Below are 17,144 nucleotides of genomic sequence, written 5' to 3'. Positions count from 1 at the left end.
TAAACCCTATCAAGATCTTTGAAAACTAGAAACCTATTCAAGAAATAAAAAGTAGAAGCATCATACTGTAATGATTTAACAGTTTAACGTAAGCCGTATGTAAGGGCGATGGTGCAGCAGTGGCACATGCACTTGTGTTTCTGATTCTTAATGCTGAATAATGCCTGGCAATTTAATAGTTTTGATATATCCTCTACTGTCAGCTGTGTGCAACTGTCATAGTCAGATTGATCATCTGGAAGCCTTCAAATTCATTCGTTATTTAGAGCTGCTGCTGTCATATGTGTAATGCACTTTTGATCAAAATAATAACATAGTTGATTTATCTGTTATATTGTATTGTTGTGTATATTATATTGTTGTATACTTTCTACTTGAGCTGCGCTTTAGTTCAGTTGTTATATTGCTGTTTTTCCAGGATTATGAGGGCCGCAGCATCCTTCAAAAGCAGTGCTTGTCATCTCAAAGCATGCATTGACTCTTGGCCTGCATTTGCTATCGTAACACACAGGTACAGCACACAGCAGGCAAAAAGGGGTCGTATTGGCTGATCTGTATTTACCCGCTGATGTCTGTGCCTGTTTGTTGTAAAGAGAAGTGGACCGAGACTATGCACTGTATTCATGGACACTCTTAGACGTCTGCTGGTTCAGTGTCATAAACAGGACAGGCTCATGTTCAGAGGTAGAGAACTTTACTATTACCGTAATGTGGGTCTTAATCTCAATGGGAGAAGAACATTTCAATCAAGAAAAAACAAAAACAAAAAATCAACCACACAGCTTGTATTTAATCTTCTTTATGTGTTTTTAAGTGATTAATAAATCACTGGTGTAACACAGTTGGACGGAGCTGAAATTTTGGTAGTGAAGTAAAATAAGCTGTGTACAGTAACTGTCAATTAGGAATATTACAATAATGAATAATAATACATATTTATTTGTACTGTATTGCATTACTAATTGTTAGAGTTATTTTAAAATTACTGTGTAATTCCACAGGGCCAGACCATCAAAAGATGATGAAAGCACAAAAAACAGATTTGCTAACAGTTGTTCTATATGTTACATTGAATATTTCCTGAAAATTACCACATTGTTTTGTGAAACTGTTGACGAGCTGAGAACCACACAATAAGGCTATGGCATAAAGGGCCTGGTACTTTAGAGATTTTGGAATTTCACAGTGTTGACAACATGTATGCTGTTAAATTAAAAGTAAAATTTAAGTTTATAATGATTTCCTGACCTGCTGTCTCCCCTCTGCAGTTCCCCCATGTAGGCGCAGTCCCACCTGGGACCCCTCCTCAGAGGTGTGTGGCATTCCCACTGCTGATCGCCTTGTGTTTTAGCAGCAATGCACCATTCAAGCCTGCAGGCAACTTGACAAACGAGCCGCGATGTGAACGGGGGGATGCTTGTACTGCAGCACACATCCTGTCCCATCTACTTCCCCCCCGTCCTGCAGTGGTGCACCTTTTCAAACCCAATCTGCTGCTCTAGCCCACAACAGTGGTCATATAAATGCAAGGACATTCATACAAGGACTACAAATCTATATAAAAATAAAATGTAGACATCATGGTCTACATTTTCATCATGAGTCTTAGCATATTTCTTTTTCCTACTTACTACAATAATTTAGCTATACTATAACAATTACTGTTACACTTTGTCCTTGAAATGCCACTACACGATAACTACAAATTATCATAGCATATTTTGAGACATATGAAGCCATATTTTAATTTTTCATTATATGTTAAAATATTTTTTTCTTTACTGTAGAATAAATAACCAAATAATCCTGCTCAGTTATTTTTCATCTTCAACTTCACAACGGATAAATGTTTTTTGACGTAATTTAAAAGTTTATACTTCTGTATATTTTTATTTAACTTAACATATCCATTCTATGGCAGTTTCTTTGATTTCAGTGAATAGTAAAGACACATTAATAGTATCAATCAATTTATTGTATCGATCGTTTCTATCTATACCATACCAGGTTGGATGGTTCATATTTCAGACTGGCTGTTATCTGATCTGTCTTTCACCTATAGCGTGAATCAAAGTCCCAAAAAAAGAGATGCTTTTTTTCCTAGTATTCTGCGCTGTACAGTATAGCTCTTGTGAACATAAACCACTTTGCTGCTGATCTGATCTTCTGTCTTTTTCAACCACAGCTACACCATCCACTTGAGGACAGCAGCCATCCACCCACAAACTGCATCCCAGAACCAGGGTCTGACGCAGCACGCGATCATTCACCTTGGCTGCCTGCTCCGCTCTCCCTTAACTTGGCGCAGCTGTCCACACATACCCCCCACCCCCTCCATTGGCTCAGCCCCCCATAAGCCCCCCACCCATCCCAACAGCAGCAGTAGGCAGTGAGTGGGGCGTACTATCGATCCTGCTGAAATGATGGTTTCTAAAAGGGAGGCAGTAAGCATGTCTGCGCTCCCCTCCTCCGCTGTACAAGGGGCCCGGAGATATCACCCAGCTCAGCACATTGCGCCATTGCTGCATGGGAAAATGGGATTTTTTCTCTGGCAGACGAGCTGAGGGGAAGGTAATTCTATCCGCACAGATGTGTTTCCTATCAAGGTTGTAAAATGAGCCGCATTACCTTCACTCCTCCCCTGACACAGTGGACAAATAAGGTCATTTTTATTCGTTTAATTCCCAGGATATGACATGCAAAGTACATCTAAAGTTGCAGAGAATGGGAGGAAACAAAATTAAATAATCAACTATCTACACTTGATGCTTTCTTAATAATTTGATTCAGAAAATGACTTACTCATTCAACTATTCCAATTGTGAAAGTCAATGTTGTAGCATAAGGCTCTGTGAACTGTGCTTGAGAAACCACTAGATGGCAGTAGTTTATTAGGTTCTACAACAAATCTGGCTGAAGTATGTGGGACAGACTTGCTGGTCTGTTGGAGGAGGGTTTATCCTCACTTTTTTAATTGAGGAAAGATTGTCAATATGTTACCAAGAGAGCTAGGAAAACATCATCACGTAAGCCAATAAGAGGTATAGGTGTAAACTCCATGAACTAACTGCACATTCATAATACAATTGTCTTTTACTTAGTTTTATTGTAGACTGTGGTATCACATTATGCGAGCAGACTTTATGTCATTAAATGAAAAAATAAATAAGTCTTGGGGGACTGTTTTCATACTTATTAAGAGAATGGAGAAGTTGTATTGGATTTGGCAACAGTAAGTTTTTTTGGTATATAGCCACAGGTAAATAAGTCTTTACCAAAAGGGTTAAAAACAGGTCTGAGCTCACACACAACAGGTTCACAATAGTTTTAACACTTAAATGAGAAATCCCCTGTATGTCCTGAATGAGGCCTTGTGTGTGGAGAGTGGAGTTGCTTGTGTTACTGCAGAGTTCAGCTATGTGGGCAGTTGTTTCTCTGAGGTCACACCGACTGACACTCAGACATTTTCACACAAAGAGTCTGAACCAGCCTCATGTTAAACTCACCTAATTATCAGCTCTTTTGTTTTGTATAAATACCTAAATAATTGTTGACATTTTTGTTCCCACGGGCAGTAAACCTGTGGACCAAAGGCTAAACATTTCAGAAAGCAAATTTTGTGATAGTTTTAAAGTTTCTGTCATGCCACATATTATATTTTTGATTTGGTTTATGTAATATGTATAGTTGCATTTTTGCCCCATCTATAACTGGTGTTTCATATTGGTTTATTGTTTTCTCTTTGACAACATTTCTTTGTGTTGTAAAGCAACTGAAGCACTATATAAGTCAGCTTTATTATTATTGATAATAATAATAATAATAATAATAATAATGTTATTATTATTTATTTTAAAAATGTTTTATTATTATTATTCAATCAATTAAACAACAGAGTTTAACTGTATCTAGGGTCACGCTTACCACAAGTCATCACAAATAAGGACTCAAATGAGGACTTTATCTCCCATCATGTCTCCAGGCCACTGCATAGTTTCAAGAATTATCCAAGATACAAAGAAAGATCAGCAGGGTTGAAGTTTGCTGATGTACACACTTTTAATGTGCCGACTTAGATAACATGAATTCTTTGAACATGCTTGTTTTATCTAGTCTCTCTGGAAGATTTTTCATGTGATGAAGAGCTGTTTTGCACAACAACACTACCTTGATAATTAGAATGACATGCTTGGACCTACTTCTAAGAACTGTTCTCAGATATTGATGATCACTAGGCTACATAAAGGCCCACATGACAATAACTAAAGACTAGAACAACATGAACCTTTTCTGCAGCAACTTCTGTCATAATAGCCGGTCTGGAGTGGTGATATAATTGAGTTATTTGAAAAGATGTGTCATCTGACAAGACAGGAGCAGCCTAGTCACTGCAGGAAAGTGTTTTTCATTACATAGGCAAAAACACCAACTAGCTGAATTTTTAAAGATGGGTGGAACTATGGGTGGGACTGTGTTGAACTGTGGCCAAGTTTCCATAGAAGCATTACTCCACTGACATAATTTTAGACAAAAATTTATACTGTCTTGGATAATTTTTCATTCATTATCTAAAAAAAATAAATAAAAATAAATAAATGATCTGATGGTGAGAACTTATTCCTCACAATATTTCACATTAGCCAACATCCCAAACAGAATCTATCCATAGAAATTTAAGTAGTTAAAGTAGTCTACGTCAAAATGCCTTATGTTTTTTTTGAGTTATCTGACAAACGCAAACTGTTTAAGCTTATTGTCCCAGCATGCATCCGTCCGAGCCTCATTGGGGAGGTCCTAATCTGGCAGAGCAGCAGCTGTGAGCGTTTGACCACGTGACTCTGAGATGTTCGCGAGCGGCCATCATTTCACTTAATTCATGAGCCCGGAGAGCTAAAGGTAAAGCAACGGAAGCCCTTTAACTGCGATGGAGTAGTAACCGTCAACAATCCCCTCCGCTCCTTGCCGAACCCGTGCCTTCAAACGCCTCACAACTGTGCCAGGTCTGTTCTTTCACACCTGTATTTGGCTTGTTTTAGTCACACGACGTGATACTTTCTCTTTGCTCATATCATGTGCATAATAAATGTAAAAAAGAAACGCCCGCAGTCTGTTTTCCGCCGGTTTCCCGTTCGCGTGAGGCATTAGCTCTCTGTATGTTTGTGGCTAAATGCTAACACTTGCTGCTCTGCTTCTCTTCGCGTTTATATGGTCTCTGGTTATAAACTAAATAATTAAACGCTCTGAAACATCTAGGTCGTTTTTGTAAAAGTCTCAACACTTGTCCCCGGGAAGAACCGAGCCGCTGGTTTGCCGGGTTCTCGTGTCCCGGTGAAGCCTGTGTTGAACAGAGCTAACATTGGGCACGCTTCAAAGGGTTAACTCTACCCAAGGCCCGTACAAACTCTCCTGCTGTAGTAGTAGATGCTCCCTGCCCCAATCTGCTGCACACCTGCCCTTCACCAGATCATTCAGTAACGTGGAATTTAGGACAGTGTGCAATAGAAACCTTTTGTGTTGTCTTTGCTGTAGCTTCATTATCATTTCCTAATCATTAATTGTCATCTTTAGGTTGTTGTTTTTGATTCACTGAACTTCTACTGGATTCTGAAGTACTTAAAACATGCTTTAAGCCACATTTGTCCTGGAGTGTTCCTTTTTTTCCTGATAACTCTATTTAGTCAAACATGACATTTAAGTTTGTAAGTACTAGACAGTAGTTTGTTTTGTTTGGACCTTTTCTGAGCACAGGTCTGTGAAGAGGCTGGGCCCTTGCTTCAGGTGGACCCTCAATAGAGACAAGTGTTTCCTTGGCTCAGCAAATCCAGTGAGTTTACGCTTGCATTTTAATCAGCTCCAAACCAGCGCTGGGGGCCCACAAACCCCAACAGCCCATCCAGGATCCTGGCCCAAATATACCCTCCACAAGCCGGCTTTTGTCCCCCTAACGGCTCTGTTTGTGTTCACGTCCATGGTTACTGTGGGAAGACCAGTATTGTTGGGTTAATTTTGATTTGCTTGTGCGTGTTGTAAGGTGGCCCTGTGCCACGTGGGGAGGGAACGCTAAACTCCTGGCTCAAAGACAGTGCAAATTAACATGTTTCATCAGCACTGAATGCTGGACAGCCCTTGAAAAAAGAGATTGTTTACATTCAGATGGTGGCCACCCGTTGCCGGCTTTCTGTTCCCTCCTGTTTTCCGATCACTGAAGAGACATGACCCATTTAAATGGTTGTTTACTTGCATTAGAAGAAGAGCCAAAGCACTTCTCAATGAACTCTTGTCTACAATTCAATTAGAGTGGCCTTCCCAGTAGCACAGTTTTCCATATGAGACAATGCTCTGTCCAGCCCTGCCGCAGCAGAGCACAATACAGGGGGCAAAGGGCAGCAGATTTTGGCCATCAATAAGTCACTCCAGTGTAAGACCCAGAATCAGGTTTGGGACAATAATACTCTTGATGTTTCAGAGTTTGGTTAAACTGTGCAAGACCAGAAAACAGAATCACTTATAATAATCGGTGACTGTGAACTATTTAGACTGTAAATCAATCTAAACAGTTGATTAAAGAAAGTCAGGCTTTTGTTTAAGGTCTGTGTATACCACAACAAATTAATACAAAACAACTATGCAAGTGGTTTTGTAATGAGATATTGACCAGCCAACCTAAAGATGACTGCTCAATGATATGTTTAGAAGTAGAAATGACCTAGTTCTGCAGAGTCAATATTTGTTTAGAACCTGATAAAAATCTGGTTGTGTGTATCCCTCAAAAGTTTGGCTGTCCAGTGTCACATTCTTGGTTTGCCTCCAATGAACTGGAAGATCACTGCAAACAAAGTAATGTGTTAAATTGATAATAATAAATGAGATCAGACTTGAGTAACTTCATGATGCTGCCCTCAAATTGACTGGGTTAGAACAGAACAACACTGATGTTTACCACAGTGTGATGTTATTTAAGGTCATCTTTAAGCCACATACTTTATCCCTGTTTTGTGTGTCTATGCCTGTGTGTGATGGCATGTCTGCGTGCACCCGCCTTGCATTTACAGTGTGGCATCTGGGTCAGCCAGACGAGTGCGACAAGTTCAGACATGGCATACGGGTTTATTGCTAATCAGCCTTTTAAGTGATTCACTTGATCTCTCCCTTTTAGATTATTTGGGTAGTTTTTCCTTCAGTACCCTTTCTCCAAAAAAAATGTAATCACTTCATGCTCAAATATTTGTCCGATAGAATTGAATTGTTTCAAAAAAGGCAACATATTTAAAGTAGATTAAATACAAATTGCTGCATAACTTGGTGTTAATAACTGGAACTTGTACCTACCCATGATGCAACTTTCTAGAGTGTCTCTTCCATTACGTATGTGTGAGATGAATCTATGGCAGTTGACTCTGGAACTTGTTGATCTTGTTTGTCTTCTCCGTCACACTGGGAGGGCCGTATAGCTCTGATTCACTTGATTTCTCCAGAGTCAAGGTTGGACAAAGACAGTTATTAACCATGTCGTCATAGTGTTGACGTATACTAATTAAAGGTGATTCCGGGCGCCACAGATCTATGGACCATGCATAGTGATAATGTAAATGAGTCAATATGGTATTTATGCTCACATCAGACGGGTTGCGTCACTAGAGGCCAGTAAATGTCACATGGGAACAAGGCAACTCTTCAGACTTCAGATTAAATCAGATTAAAATGATTACTTTTTATTCCTGAAAACCATGAGATTTTCAGTTGTGATTTATTTGAAGTACACTATAGGTCACTATTTACACTTCATTTTATGACATTTTTGGGTGTTTTTCTTCCAAATGTGCACAAACCTCTTTCACAGACTGATTCTAACAATAACTACTACCGAACTGTGTTTTGGATCAGTCCTGCGAATGAGGTTTACGCGTTAAAGGTTTCCTGTCACGTTTGAGTTTTTTCATTTTGCCAACTTGCAGGATTCTTGATGTTGAGCCTTGGCCCTTTCACCCAAAAAATTAACTGGATGCTGTTCTGTTCAACTTTCTCATTGAGATGTTATTGTTTTGCTTAGAATGTTTCACAGTATAACATAAAAATTGTCTGTTTCCCATGGAGACGAGCAGTGACGTTACCAGGCCAAGTTACAAGCCAGATTTCTGGAGGGGAGACCCCACTCATTGTAAAATTTACGTTTTTCAAGAGTTTAGGGCAATAAAAACATATCATTGAATATATGCAAAGTAAGTTTAATGTCTTACTGGAACATTCTAAGTGAAGCAATAACACATTTTCCATGGAGACAAGCAGGTCACAAACTCTCCACCAGAAAAGGTGCATAATGCATCTTTACCATAAAGACATAAAGGTCTTTTGTGAACTTTAAACTGAAGGGTTTGTGTAGATGCTGCTAATGAGTCATTTAACCTCCTGAATCAGTCAATATTGCGTCATTATTTCCATTCATCTTTGTATTGGACATTGTACTGTAATGTTATGAGCCAGCAGTCATTACCAACTTGTTTTAGTCATCCCAGATTAAAATATTTAATCTTATTATGGTACGTCTTTTTCCTCCCAGGGCTCCAGCTAATTACTGCTGTGCTAGTGGTTTTGTACATTCATTTTAAACATTTATTTATGTTTACCCCCCCTCATGTTTGCAGGTTGGCCCCTACCACCCCTGGACAGCTGTGACATCCTGCCCTGTCATCGCAGAGGTTGTGGAGCACAGTGGAGGATACGCACCTCATCTTAGGAACTCCCCCCATTTGAGAGTGAGGCGGGGGGAGGGAGGAGGAGGCGAGCTGCTAAACCCACCCGGAGCATGGGGCAGAAAGTCCCCGGGGGCATCAAAACCATTGACATGCGGGACCCGGCCTTCAGCCCTCTGAAGCTGGAGCTGCAGGCGCTGAACCACACTAAACCTGCGCGGCTGGACCTGCTGCTGGACATGCCCCCTGCTGGCCCCGAGCTGCAGGTGCAGCACTCCTGGAACAACGATGACCGCTCCAGGAACATCTTTGTGAAGGACGACAACAAGCTAGTGTTTCACCGGCACCCGGTTGCTCAGAGCACGGACGCCATCCGGGGCCGCGTGGGCTACACCCGGGGACTGCACGTTTGGGAGATCAGCTGGGCCATGAGACAGAGGGGCACACACGCTGTGGTGGGTGTGGCCACCAGTGAAGCCCCTCTGCACTCCATGGGCTACACGGCTTTAGTCGGGAGCAACACAGAGTCCTGGGGTTGGGACCTGTGCCGCAGTAAACTGTACCACGATGGGAAAAACCATCCCGGGAAAACGTACCCCGCTTTCCTGGAGCCCGACGAAACTTTCATCATCCCAGACTCTCTGCTCGTGGTGCTAGACATGGATGAGGGAACGCTGGGATACATTGTGGATGGACACTACCTGGGCGTCGCCTTTAGGGGTCTCAAGGGCCGCAAACTCTACCCCGTGGTCAGTGCTGTGTGGGGCCACTGCGAAATTCGCATCCGCTACATCAATGGGCTTGACCGTAAGTACTACTCTCTAGGGTTCAGAACAAGTACTGTATTCAAAATGGCGTGTTTTCATGAACATAAATGGGTGCGCGTGTAGGCTGGAGTATAGTAAACATCAGCAGATTATGTTTTGTACACTGTGGTACATTAAATTATACAAATTGTTTGGAAAAGTGTTTCTGCAAATTCTTTAATTAAAAAGAACGTTGCCTTAATCTCAAGCACATTGTAAGCACAATATAGAGTTGGAGTAAATATAAAAGCAGCCATTGTGCCCCAGTATTAATGGGCTGCACTGTGTTAAACTAGGACATTGGTTTTATAGTGCTGCACATTTCCTTTCTGTACATTCCAAAACTGTATGTCCCAACATCAATGTCAAATTGGATTATCCCCAGTTCTTTTACATCATATGAGGGTCATGAAGTTTCAGTGAAAATTGTGCTTATCAAAATGCGCTGTGCTACCAACAAGCCCCAAATCCTCTGCACTCATTACAATTTTATGTCCTGATGGAGCCTTGACCTAGATTTGCGCACTAAAGGAAGTGCCATGATTCACTGGTACTGCAAAGCCAGATTTGACTAGATCACTTTGTTCTGATTTTGGACCTAACTTTATTGTTCCCTCCTCCACTCACACTATAAATGTGTTACATTTAAAGCTTTAATTAAAATTTGATATTCTTATACAGTTGTGGCTGCCTTAGAAAATACTTTACATGGTTTAATTTTGTAAACACTTGAATGAACAACTGCATCTTGTGTCAGGAATGCTTAGCAAATCAGTGAGTTTTTCAATAAGGCATGGAAATGAATTCATGTTTACAGCACATGTGGTTATAGCTTGGCACACTGTCTGTGTAAACCCTCAGTTGGCCAGGTATGATCCATAGCAAAAGAAGCTATTGGCAAACTGGCAAATCACTATTGTTTTCCTTGTTTTGAGTATCACACTGATGTTAAATGCTACTTTTCTCATGATCTGTCTATAATGTAGCTAAAATTGTACTTAAATAGCAGGAACAACTTTTTAAGTTAATTGGGTCTCTTAAAATTGATGCTATTAATTTTGCCTTTTATTGGCTCATTTAGATTTTTGGATTTGGTTTTCATTTAGGTAAGTTTAACCATAAACCAGGTCAAAACCTATTTAATGTGTGTAATTATGGCGCCTATACACATGAAATACAAAGTGCCTCTTAAATGTCTTCTGTCAGCATAAATGAAATGTTAAGCTAATTTTATTTGTAAAGAGAAAGCACATATTAAAGAATCTATACTACGCAAAATTTAAGCCATGTTATGTTGCCTCATCAAAAACATAACTGAAGTTGCATCTTGTTTCATTAACACTTGTTTTAGTAACCCTTTATTCGTCTGCTCAAACTGCTTGGTTCCACCTTGTGATGTCATGAAGTGGTAATATTAAAGTTTTGTTTAGTAGACTGGCAAGTCCAGGGTGGAAATCGCCCAAATGATTCTAGAGATGGTGTGTGGAGTTTAAAACATAATGGAGCACTTCCTGTATTACCACATGACATCACAATGTGGAACAGTGTTTTCTGTTTGAGACAAGAACTCAGCCTAAATATGCCCGGATGCATGTGAGAATGAATGTTTGTTAAACATGTACAAATGAAACGAAACAACTCCAGTTATGTTTTTGATGAGAAAACAACATAACATAGATCAGAGAATAGTGTAATATGGGCCCTTTAATGTATGTTGTATGTTGTATATGTGAATAAAGCCATCACAGCTTTAATCCCTTGGCAGAATAAAAATGGCAGTAATTTCACAACAGGCTTTTTTTTCAGAGATTTGTAATGCTGCCAATTTTGACAGTTCTTTATATGAGCACGGTGTTCCATGTTTGACATGCTCAATAGGCCAAACCAGCACAGAACAATCACCTCTAGGACATGCTGTAGTTTACCAGTTTGATTATTATTTCTTTTTTTTACAAACTTCTTTAAAGAATGTTAACCCAAAGATGTGATTGTTGTCATTTCAAAGGAGTCATGAGATTTACATCTTTACATACTTTGATGATTTGTGGAGCCAGTCACTAAAAAAGTTTCAGTCAACATTTGTAGCTTAGATATTTCTTCCAAAAACAGTGAATCTCTCAAACTAATCATCTGAAATTAACATGAAATTCTACATTGTGAATACAGCCCATTATTAAAATGCAAAACTCCATTTTTTTACTCACTCTTGAGACTATTGTTTAAAGGAGAGGTTTGCTATGACATGATGTAGTGAGACATTCTTGTTAACTGGTGCATCTCAAGCCAAACGGTACATTACCTGTGAACTGGGGCTATGCATTGTTTTTATAACGGAGTTGTGTTTAAAGGGCTTGTGGCAGCTGCACCCTGCTCAACCATGATTTGTTCAACATATTAAATTTGCTCAGGTATTCTAGTACATTTTATCTATGGCTGTATGTGGATATAAAATGATTAATCATCAGTCACCTGTGCAATAATGTGTGTGAATTCAGACTGCTCCAAACAACATGCGCTACACCTTTAAAACTTTTAAAATTTGCCTAGTTATTATTTATGTTCAGAAAATGTATTTTGACGGCCATTTTTCAGATAGTTGGATTGCATGGTGACAAAAATATATATTTCTCTCATATCACCCAGCCCTAGTTGAATGTACTCTCCTGCATTCCTGACCCCCCAAAAATACAATATTTCTAATTCTAAAGCACTAAATGTATTGAATGTATGTAATGAAACCATAATGACTGCAATGACCTTTGTATCAGTGTTTCCCTTACACATCAAATGAGGGGACCCCCCATAGTTGTGTGTCCCCTGGGCTCACTTTAGTCCTGATCTTGGACTCAACCAGGACCAGAATCAGACCAACCCATGTTTAGTACCCATTTAACAAGACTTACGCTTAGCACTTACAGCAACTTGAAACTGAAGTTGTTAAACAGTTATATTTATACTGCTTCTATTGTTAATCTCATAAAAGTGTAGTATCTTGTCTCCTCCCTAATTATTTTTTTGGAGGTATGCAAATGTAGAAGGTTCAGTATATAGTCTATAATAAAAAAGGGGCTGTTAAAGGGTTGATTAAAAGAACAAACTTGCAGAGGAATATTAAATGAAAGTATATGGTGATATTTATGTACCTGTATTGTTGACTTAACAGCGCTAATTTTGTGTTCATGATCCCCCACCCCAACAGTCCCTCACATTTTGTACCTAACACTACTTTAAGTAGACATGTTTGCCCCCTCTGACCAGTGTCTCTTCTCCTCCAGCTGAGCCCCTCTCCCTGATGGACCTGTGCCGGCGCTCGGTGCGGGTGGCTTTAGGAAAGGAACGCTTGCCTGAGATCCACAGACTGCCCTTACCCGCTGCTCTCAAGAACTACCTGCTCTACCAATGACGGCGCCCCCTGGTGTCCTGTTTCTCTGGGATCTCGTCCAGCCACACAACATGCCCGCAGCCCTGAGTCATGGGTGATTCAGACACACATGCTCCTTTGTCATTTCTTAAACTTGTTTTTATGACTTAAACTGTCTTCGAACTTTCTTCAAATCAGGAATCACTGAACTCTATGCACAGAACTGACAGACCAAGCTGAGTTTTGGTGAAATATGTTGAGTTTGCACGTTGATGTGACATACGTGATCGGTACCTCTTCTGTGATTATGTCTAATGTAGCCTTTTTAAAATTATGTGTCATGGGGTTGTATTACAAATGAGGGGAAATTAAAATTTTTGGTGGTTTTAGGACAATGGAGGTGCACTGCCAGTATCTGACCACACTGTGGCAGCACATTCCCTTTTTCCACTTTCCACGTATCAAGGATCAATAGTAGTTAGAGGATTTGTGGTTTTTATAAAGTGACTAAATAATGATATGATGCTCTTAATAAACTGCTCTTATAGGGTCTGGAGTGCAGTGTTAATGATACACTGAGAGAAGAGGCTCCCAAACGCACAGCATGGTCAGATTTCATTGTATGGAGATGAGGGTTTGTTAAACTTTGAGGAAGAACGTTGTCAGCCGAATTGAAGGAAACTGTCACTGTGATTATTGTAGCATGCACCTGCAGGAAATCTTTCAATACACTCAATACAATGTCTCTTATGTTCATCACTCCTGCTTTTATTTGTACAGTAGTTTACACATGTCCCACTGAGACCCAGAACTTGACCTGTCGTATTTGGTCCTCAGATTTGGACGAGCAGATGGGAACCAATATAATGCACAAATGATAATACGACCAAACTAATCAAATGCATCTTAAGCTGAAAAAATGTGAGCGTGTGTGCCTGAGAAATGCATTTTTCCTTAATATTTTTCTGTCCATGTTTACAGTATTGATTTTTTTTTTTCAGCTTCATAAATTGTCCAGAAATTTTGTCTGTGGGTCATGCAGTATTTTCATTAGTTGTGCAGCATTTTTTAAAATACGTTTAATTGATTTCTCACTGTCAGAACTGGGAGTGTGCTGTAGGGACTCTCCAGTGGTATGTAACAGAACCACATTTACTGAATAGTGAGTAATCTGCAGTGAATAATTGAGTTCTGGGTCTCTGTGGCTTATAGCTGACAACCATTGATGTTGTGTGTTTTCTGGTATGTAACATGGGACTGGTTCAAATGTATGTAAAGGTGTGGCATCTTGAGGGAATGTGGAAAGTCAAAAGGCACCAAATTTGAGAAGACAATCCACAAAAAGTGCACAAATGAAATAAGGTCTTATTGCCAAGATATGGTGACACGCTGTACCCCACGCCTGTCAAACTTAGTTTTTTTTAATGTGCAAATGTAGTCCTCATTCTGTACTGAAAATGGACTTACTGTGCCACATCTTTGTTTCCTTGCTTGCAATTTCCATTTTATTTGTAGAATTGTTTTAAATATCTATTAAAGTATATTTGAAATTATTAAACTGTAACTTGTGTGTGCTTGATTTCTTTGCAACTACTTATAATGTGCCTAATTCAACTTGCATAAACATTCTTTTCAACCAAAGAGTCACACATGATGTATTTGGATGACTGCTAAAATTTGAATATGGGGGAAACCATCTTCATTAGGAACTTTTCAATTTTTAAAGCATTGCAAATTCTGATCAGGTTATTCTAGGCAAGTAGGTCAGTGACTAAATGGCATGGCCTTACTCTGAGGGAGGTGACCTTTCTGCCCTTTAGCCACTATTTGAATGAGCCTTGCCCAAGAAGAGTATGTATTTAATCTGTGTAAGCTTGTCCATTATCTTTCAATGTGTGGAGAGCTTTAAAAAAAAAAGTTCAGTTTCTAGATGGACTGTCTAAAACCACCTTCTTAATTGAGACGTTTTGCTTGCTGTTCTACATAGATGGCAAGTTTTATGCCACTCTAAGAGGTTGACACCACTAAACCAACCACTCTTAGCAATAAACACAGCTATAATTCTATAAATGAAAGATAAGCTTGCAAGCAGATGGTGGACCCTCACCGCACCAGAAATATTTCATTGTGTACGTTTTAATCTTAATTTGACAAGCCTAAGCTCATGTGACCAAGTCCTCAGATCCGTTCAACCTCCGTACCATCCTCAGTTTTGGATTGTCTCTTTGTGCAGACTCAGAGGAAAAACATGTTTGGAATGTTTGGTCTCAAAATAACTTAACACCCTGCAAATTAATTATATCATAGTAGATGATCTTAATTTTGTATGCGTTTGTGTTTTTAGATTTAAAAGTCTTATGGAAAGTGACAAATAATCACATTGTTGGGATTTTGATAGCTGAAATGTAAGAATATATCTATGTGAGAATGTGTGACTCTGTAAATTCTCTGCATTCACTTTTACCTAAGCCCATTTAAAACAAGCAAATAAAAGGTTTACACTGCTCATTCCATGACAGTATAAGCAGAAAGATTATTGTGTTTTTTACTTGTAATTGAAATACATGCATGATTAGAATATTATTTAGTAAAGGTGCATAGAGAAATTATTGGTATATTTTGTGAGTCAGCTCACATCTCCACAGATCTGACCTATAAATTGGCCTGGTGGCATCATTAGCTTCTCTTCATTAAGATAGAAATGTACAATGCAAGTAATATGGGATACTTCAAACAAAACGATAATCCCTTAGTGCGTAATTCCAGCTGTAAAAGACATAAGGGACACTTACTGTTATGTGTTTGTTTTATAACTTGGCTCACAATGTTACATCTGTTTGAGGATCAGATTATGCACAATGAGTCTCTACCTAAAAACTCTCAGCAAATATAAGCTGTAGTTGTCTTCTTTGCCCACTTGGTGTCAGCATTTCTTTACATTGATAGAAATCCATAGTCACAGAAACACTAAAGAGTGGAAGGCCCAGTCATAACAGGTACAGGCCTAACTGGAGATTCCAGTAGCTACATTTGACCTGAAAATGTAAGATAACAAGTAAATGTTTCTAGTCTAACTTGTATCTCTCTGTGATAAATTGATGTATTAGTTTCATTATTATACATTATTAGGCTAAATGTTGTTTATTTGAGTTGGGAGAAATAGAAAGTGAAGCTAATTTTTTGTTGTATTGTCCATTTTATGACAAATTTAGAAATCCTTTATTTGATGAAATGTTCACCCAATGCCCTGAAATGTTCTGGTGTAATGACGACAACAAGATGAAATGGCTGTTTAATTCTAATGTTTATAAGTTGGTATCATTTCTATGTAAAGTCTGGAAGAAGCGGCAAATGAGTTTGTTTAAAAGAGTCTATTGTTTTTGTAACACACGTCTGGACTATTGTATTTTGTTAATGGTGTTTTATATGTTCATTAAAGGGCTCAGCATTCTTTGTATGCAAGACACAATAATAAATTCAAACCAATCAATCAATCATATGCTGCTAGGAATGCATGACATGCCAGAATAACAGCATTATTAGCTTATTGCACATTAAATACAGATAAAAGTCTACTTCTCATATATTTGTTGATTTGAAAAACAGGTGTAGTGTAAACATGAGTCACTGCGTCAATGGAAATGTCAAGAAACTGTAATAGAGGCATGTGTGAGACTTGTAAATCTAGTAGAAACCTCCATTAACTTTACATAACTAAGTGTGAGGGTTGTTTTGTACACGTCACAGCAGTAACAGCAAAACAACCACATTACTTTTGGTTCAGTACAGTGTGTTGTGTTGTTGGACCAGGTTATCTCAGTACTTTTACAGTTGTTATCATATAAGCCGATAAAGGTATGTTTTCAAATGTGTGTGGTATGCCATTCACAAGTAATAAAAAGGCATTAGGTAACTTCTTCACAGACAAAAACAAGACACCGCTCATGTGACGCTTTAGCCTATTTGTTTTACATGTAGGCTAAAGCATGAAGATATAACATAACTTTATAACTTGGATTTTAATAGGCCTACTTATGTTTTTGAGGAGAAAGGAACAAAAACATATGACCTATGGGAAAATGGTCAAATATTGAACTGACAATGAACAGTTTTTTGTAATAGCCTACTCTTTTAATTATGGATAATGTCATTTACTGCTTCTAATGTAGGTAACTGTGGGTCTAATCTCTTTTATTCATGCCTTTGTGGTGTGTAGATTGTGCTGCTGTTTATGTGGGTTGAGTTTTTAGTTGAAAAGTAAGCTATTCTTTGGAAGTAGCAGAAAAA

At 38.9% G+C, this 17,144-nt stretch overlaps 1 protein-coding gene across 1 annotated transcript; it reads left to right on the top strand.

Annotated features, from left to right (window-relative positions):
* The first annotated feature begins 4,791 nt into the window (after window positions 1-4,791).
* Window positions 4,792-14,415, top strand: spsb1 (splA/ryanodine receptor domain and SOCS box containing 1). The gene is made up of 3 exons (XM_033969035.2): window positions 4,792-5,000; window positions 8,643-9,497; window positions 12,772-14,415. Exons 2-3 carry the CDS (start codon window positions 8,804-8,806, stop codon window positions 12,897-12,899), a joined length of 822 nt encoding a protein of 273 aa, XP_033824926.1. The 5' UTR covers window positions 4,792-5,000; window positions 8,643-8,803; the 3' UTR covers window positions 12,900-14,415.
* The last annotated feature ends 2,729 nt before the right edge of the window (window positions 14,416-17,144 follow it).

Source organism: Periophthalmus magnuspinnatus, chromosome 7, assembly GCF_009829125.3.
Source record: "Periophthalmus magnuspinnatus isolate fPerMag1 chromosome 7, fPerMag1.2.pri, whole genome shotgun sequence".
Classification (NCBI taxonomy): Eukaryota; Metazoa; Chordata; class Actinopteri; order Gobiiformes; family Gobiidae; genus Periophthalmus; species Periophthalmus magnuspinnatus.
Note: the sequence above shows the minus strand (reverse complement) of the source record. Positions and strands in the feature narration are given on the sequence as shown.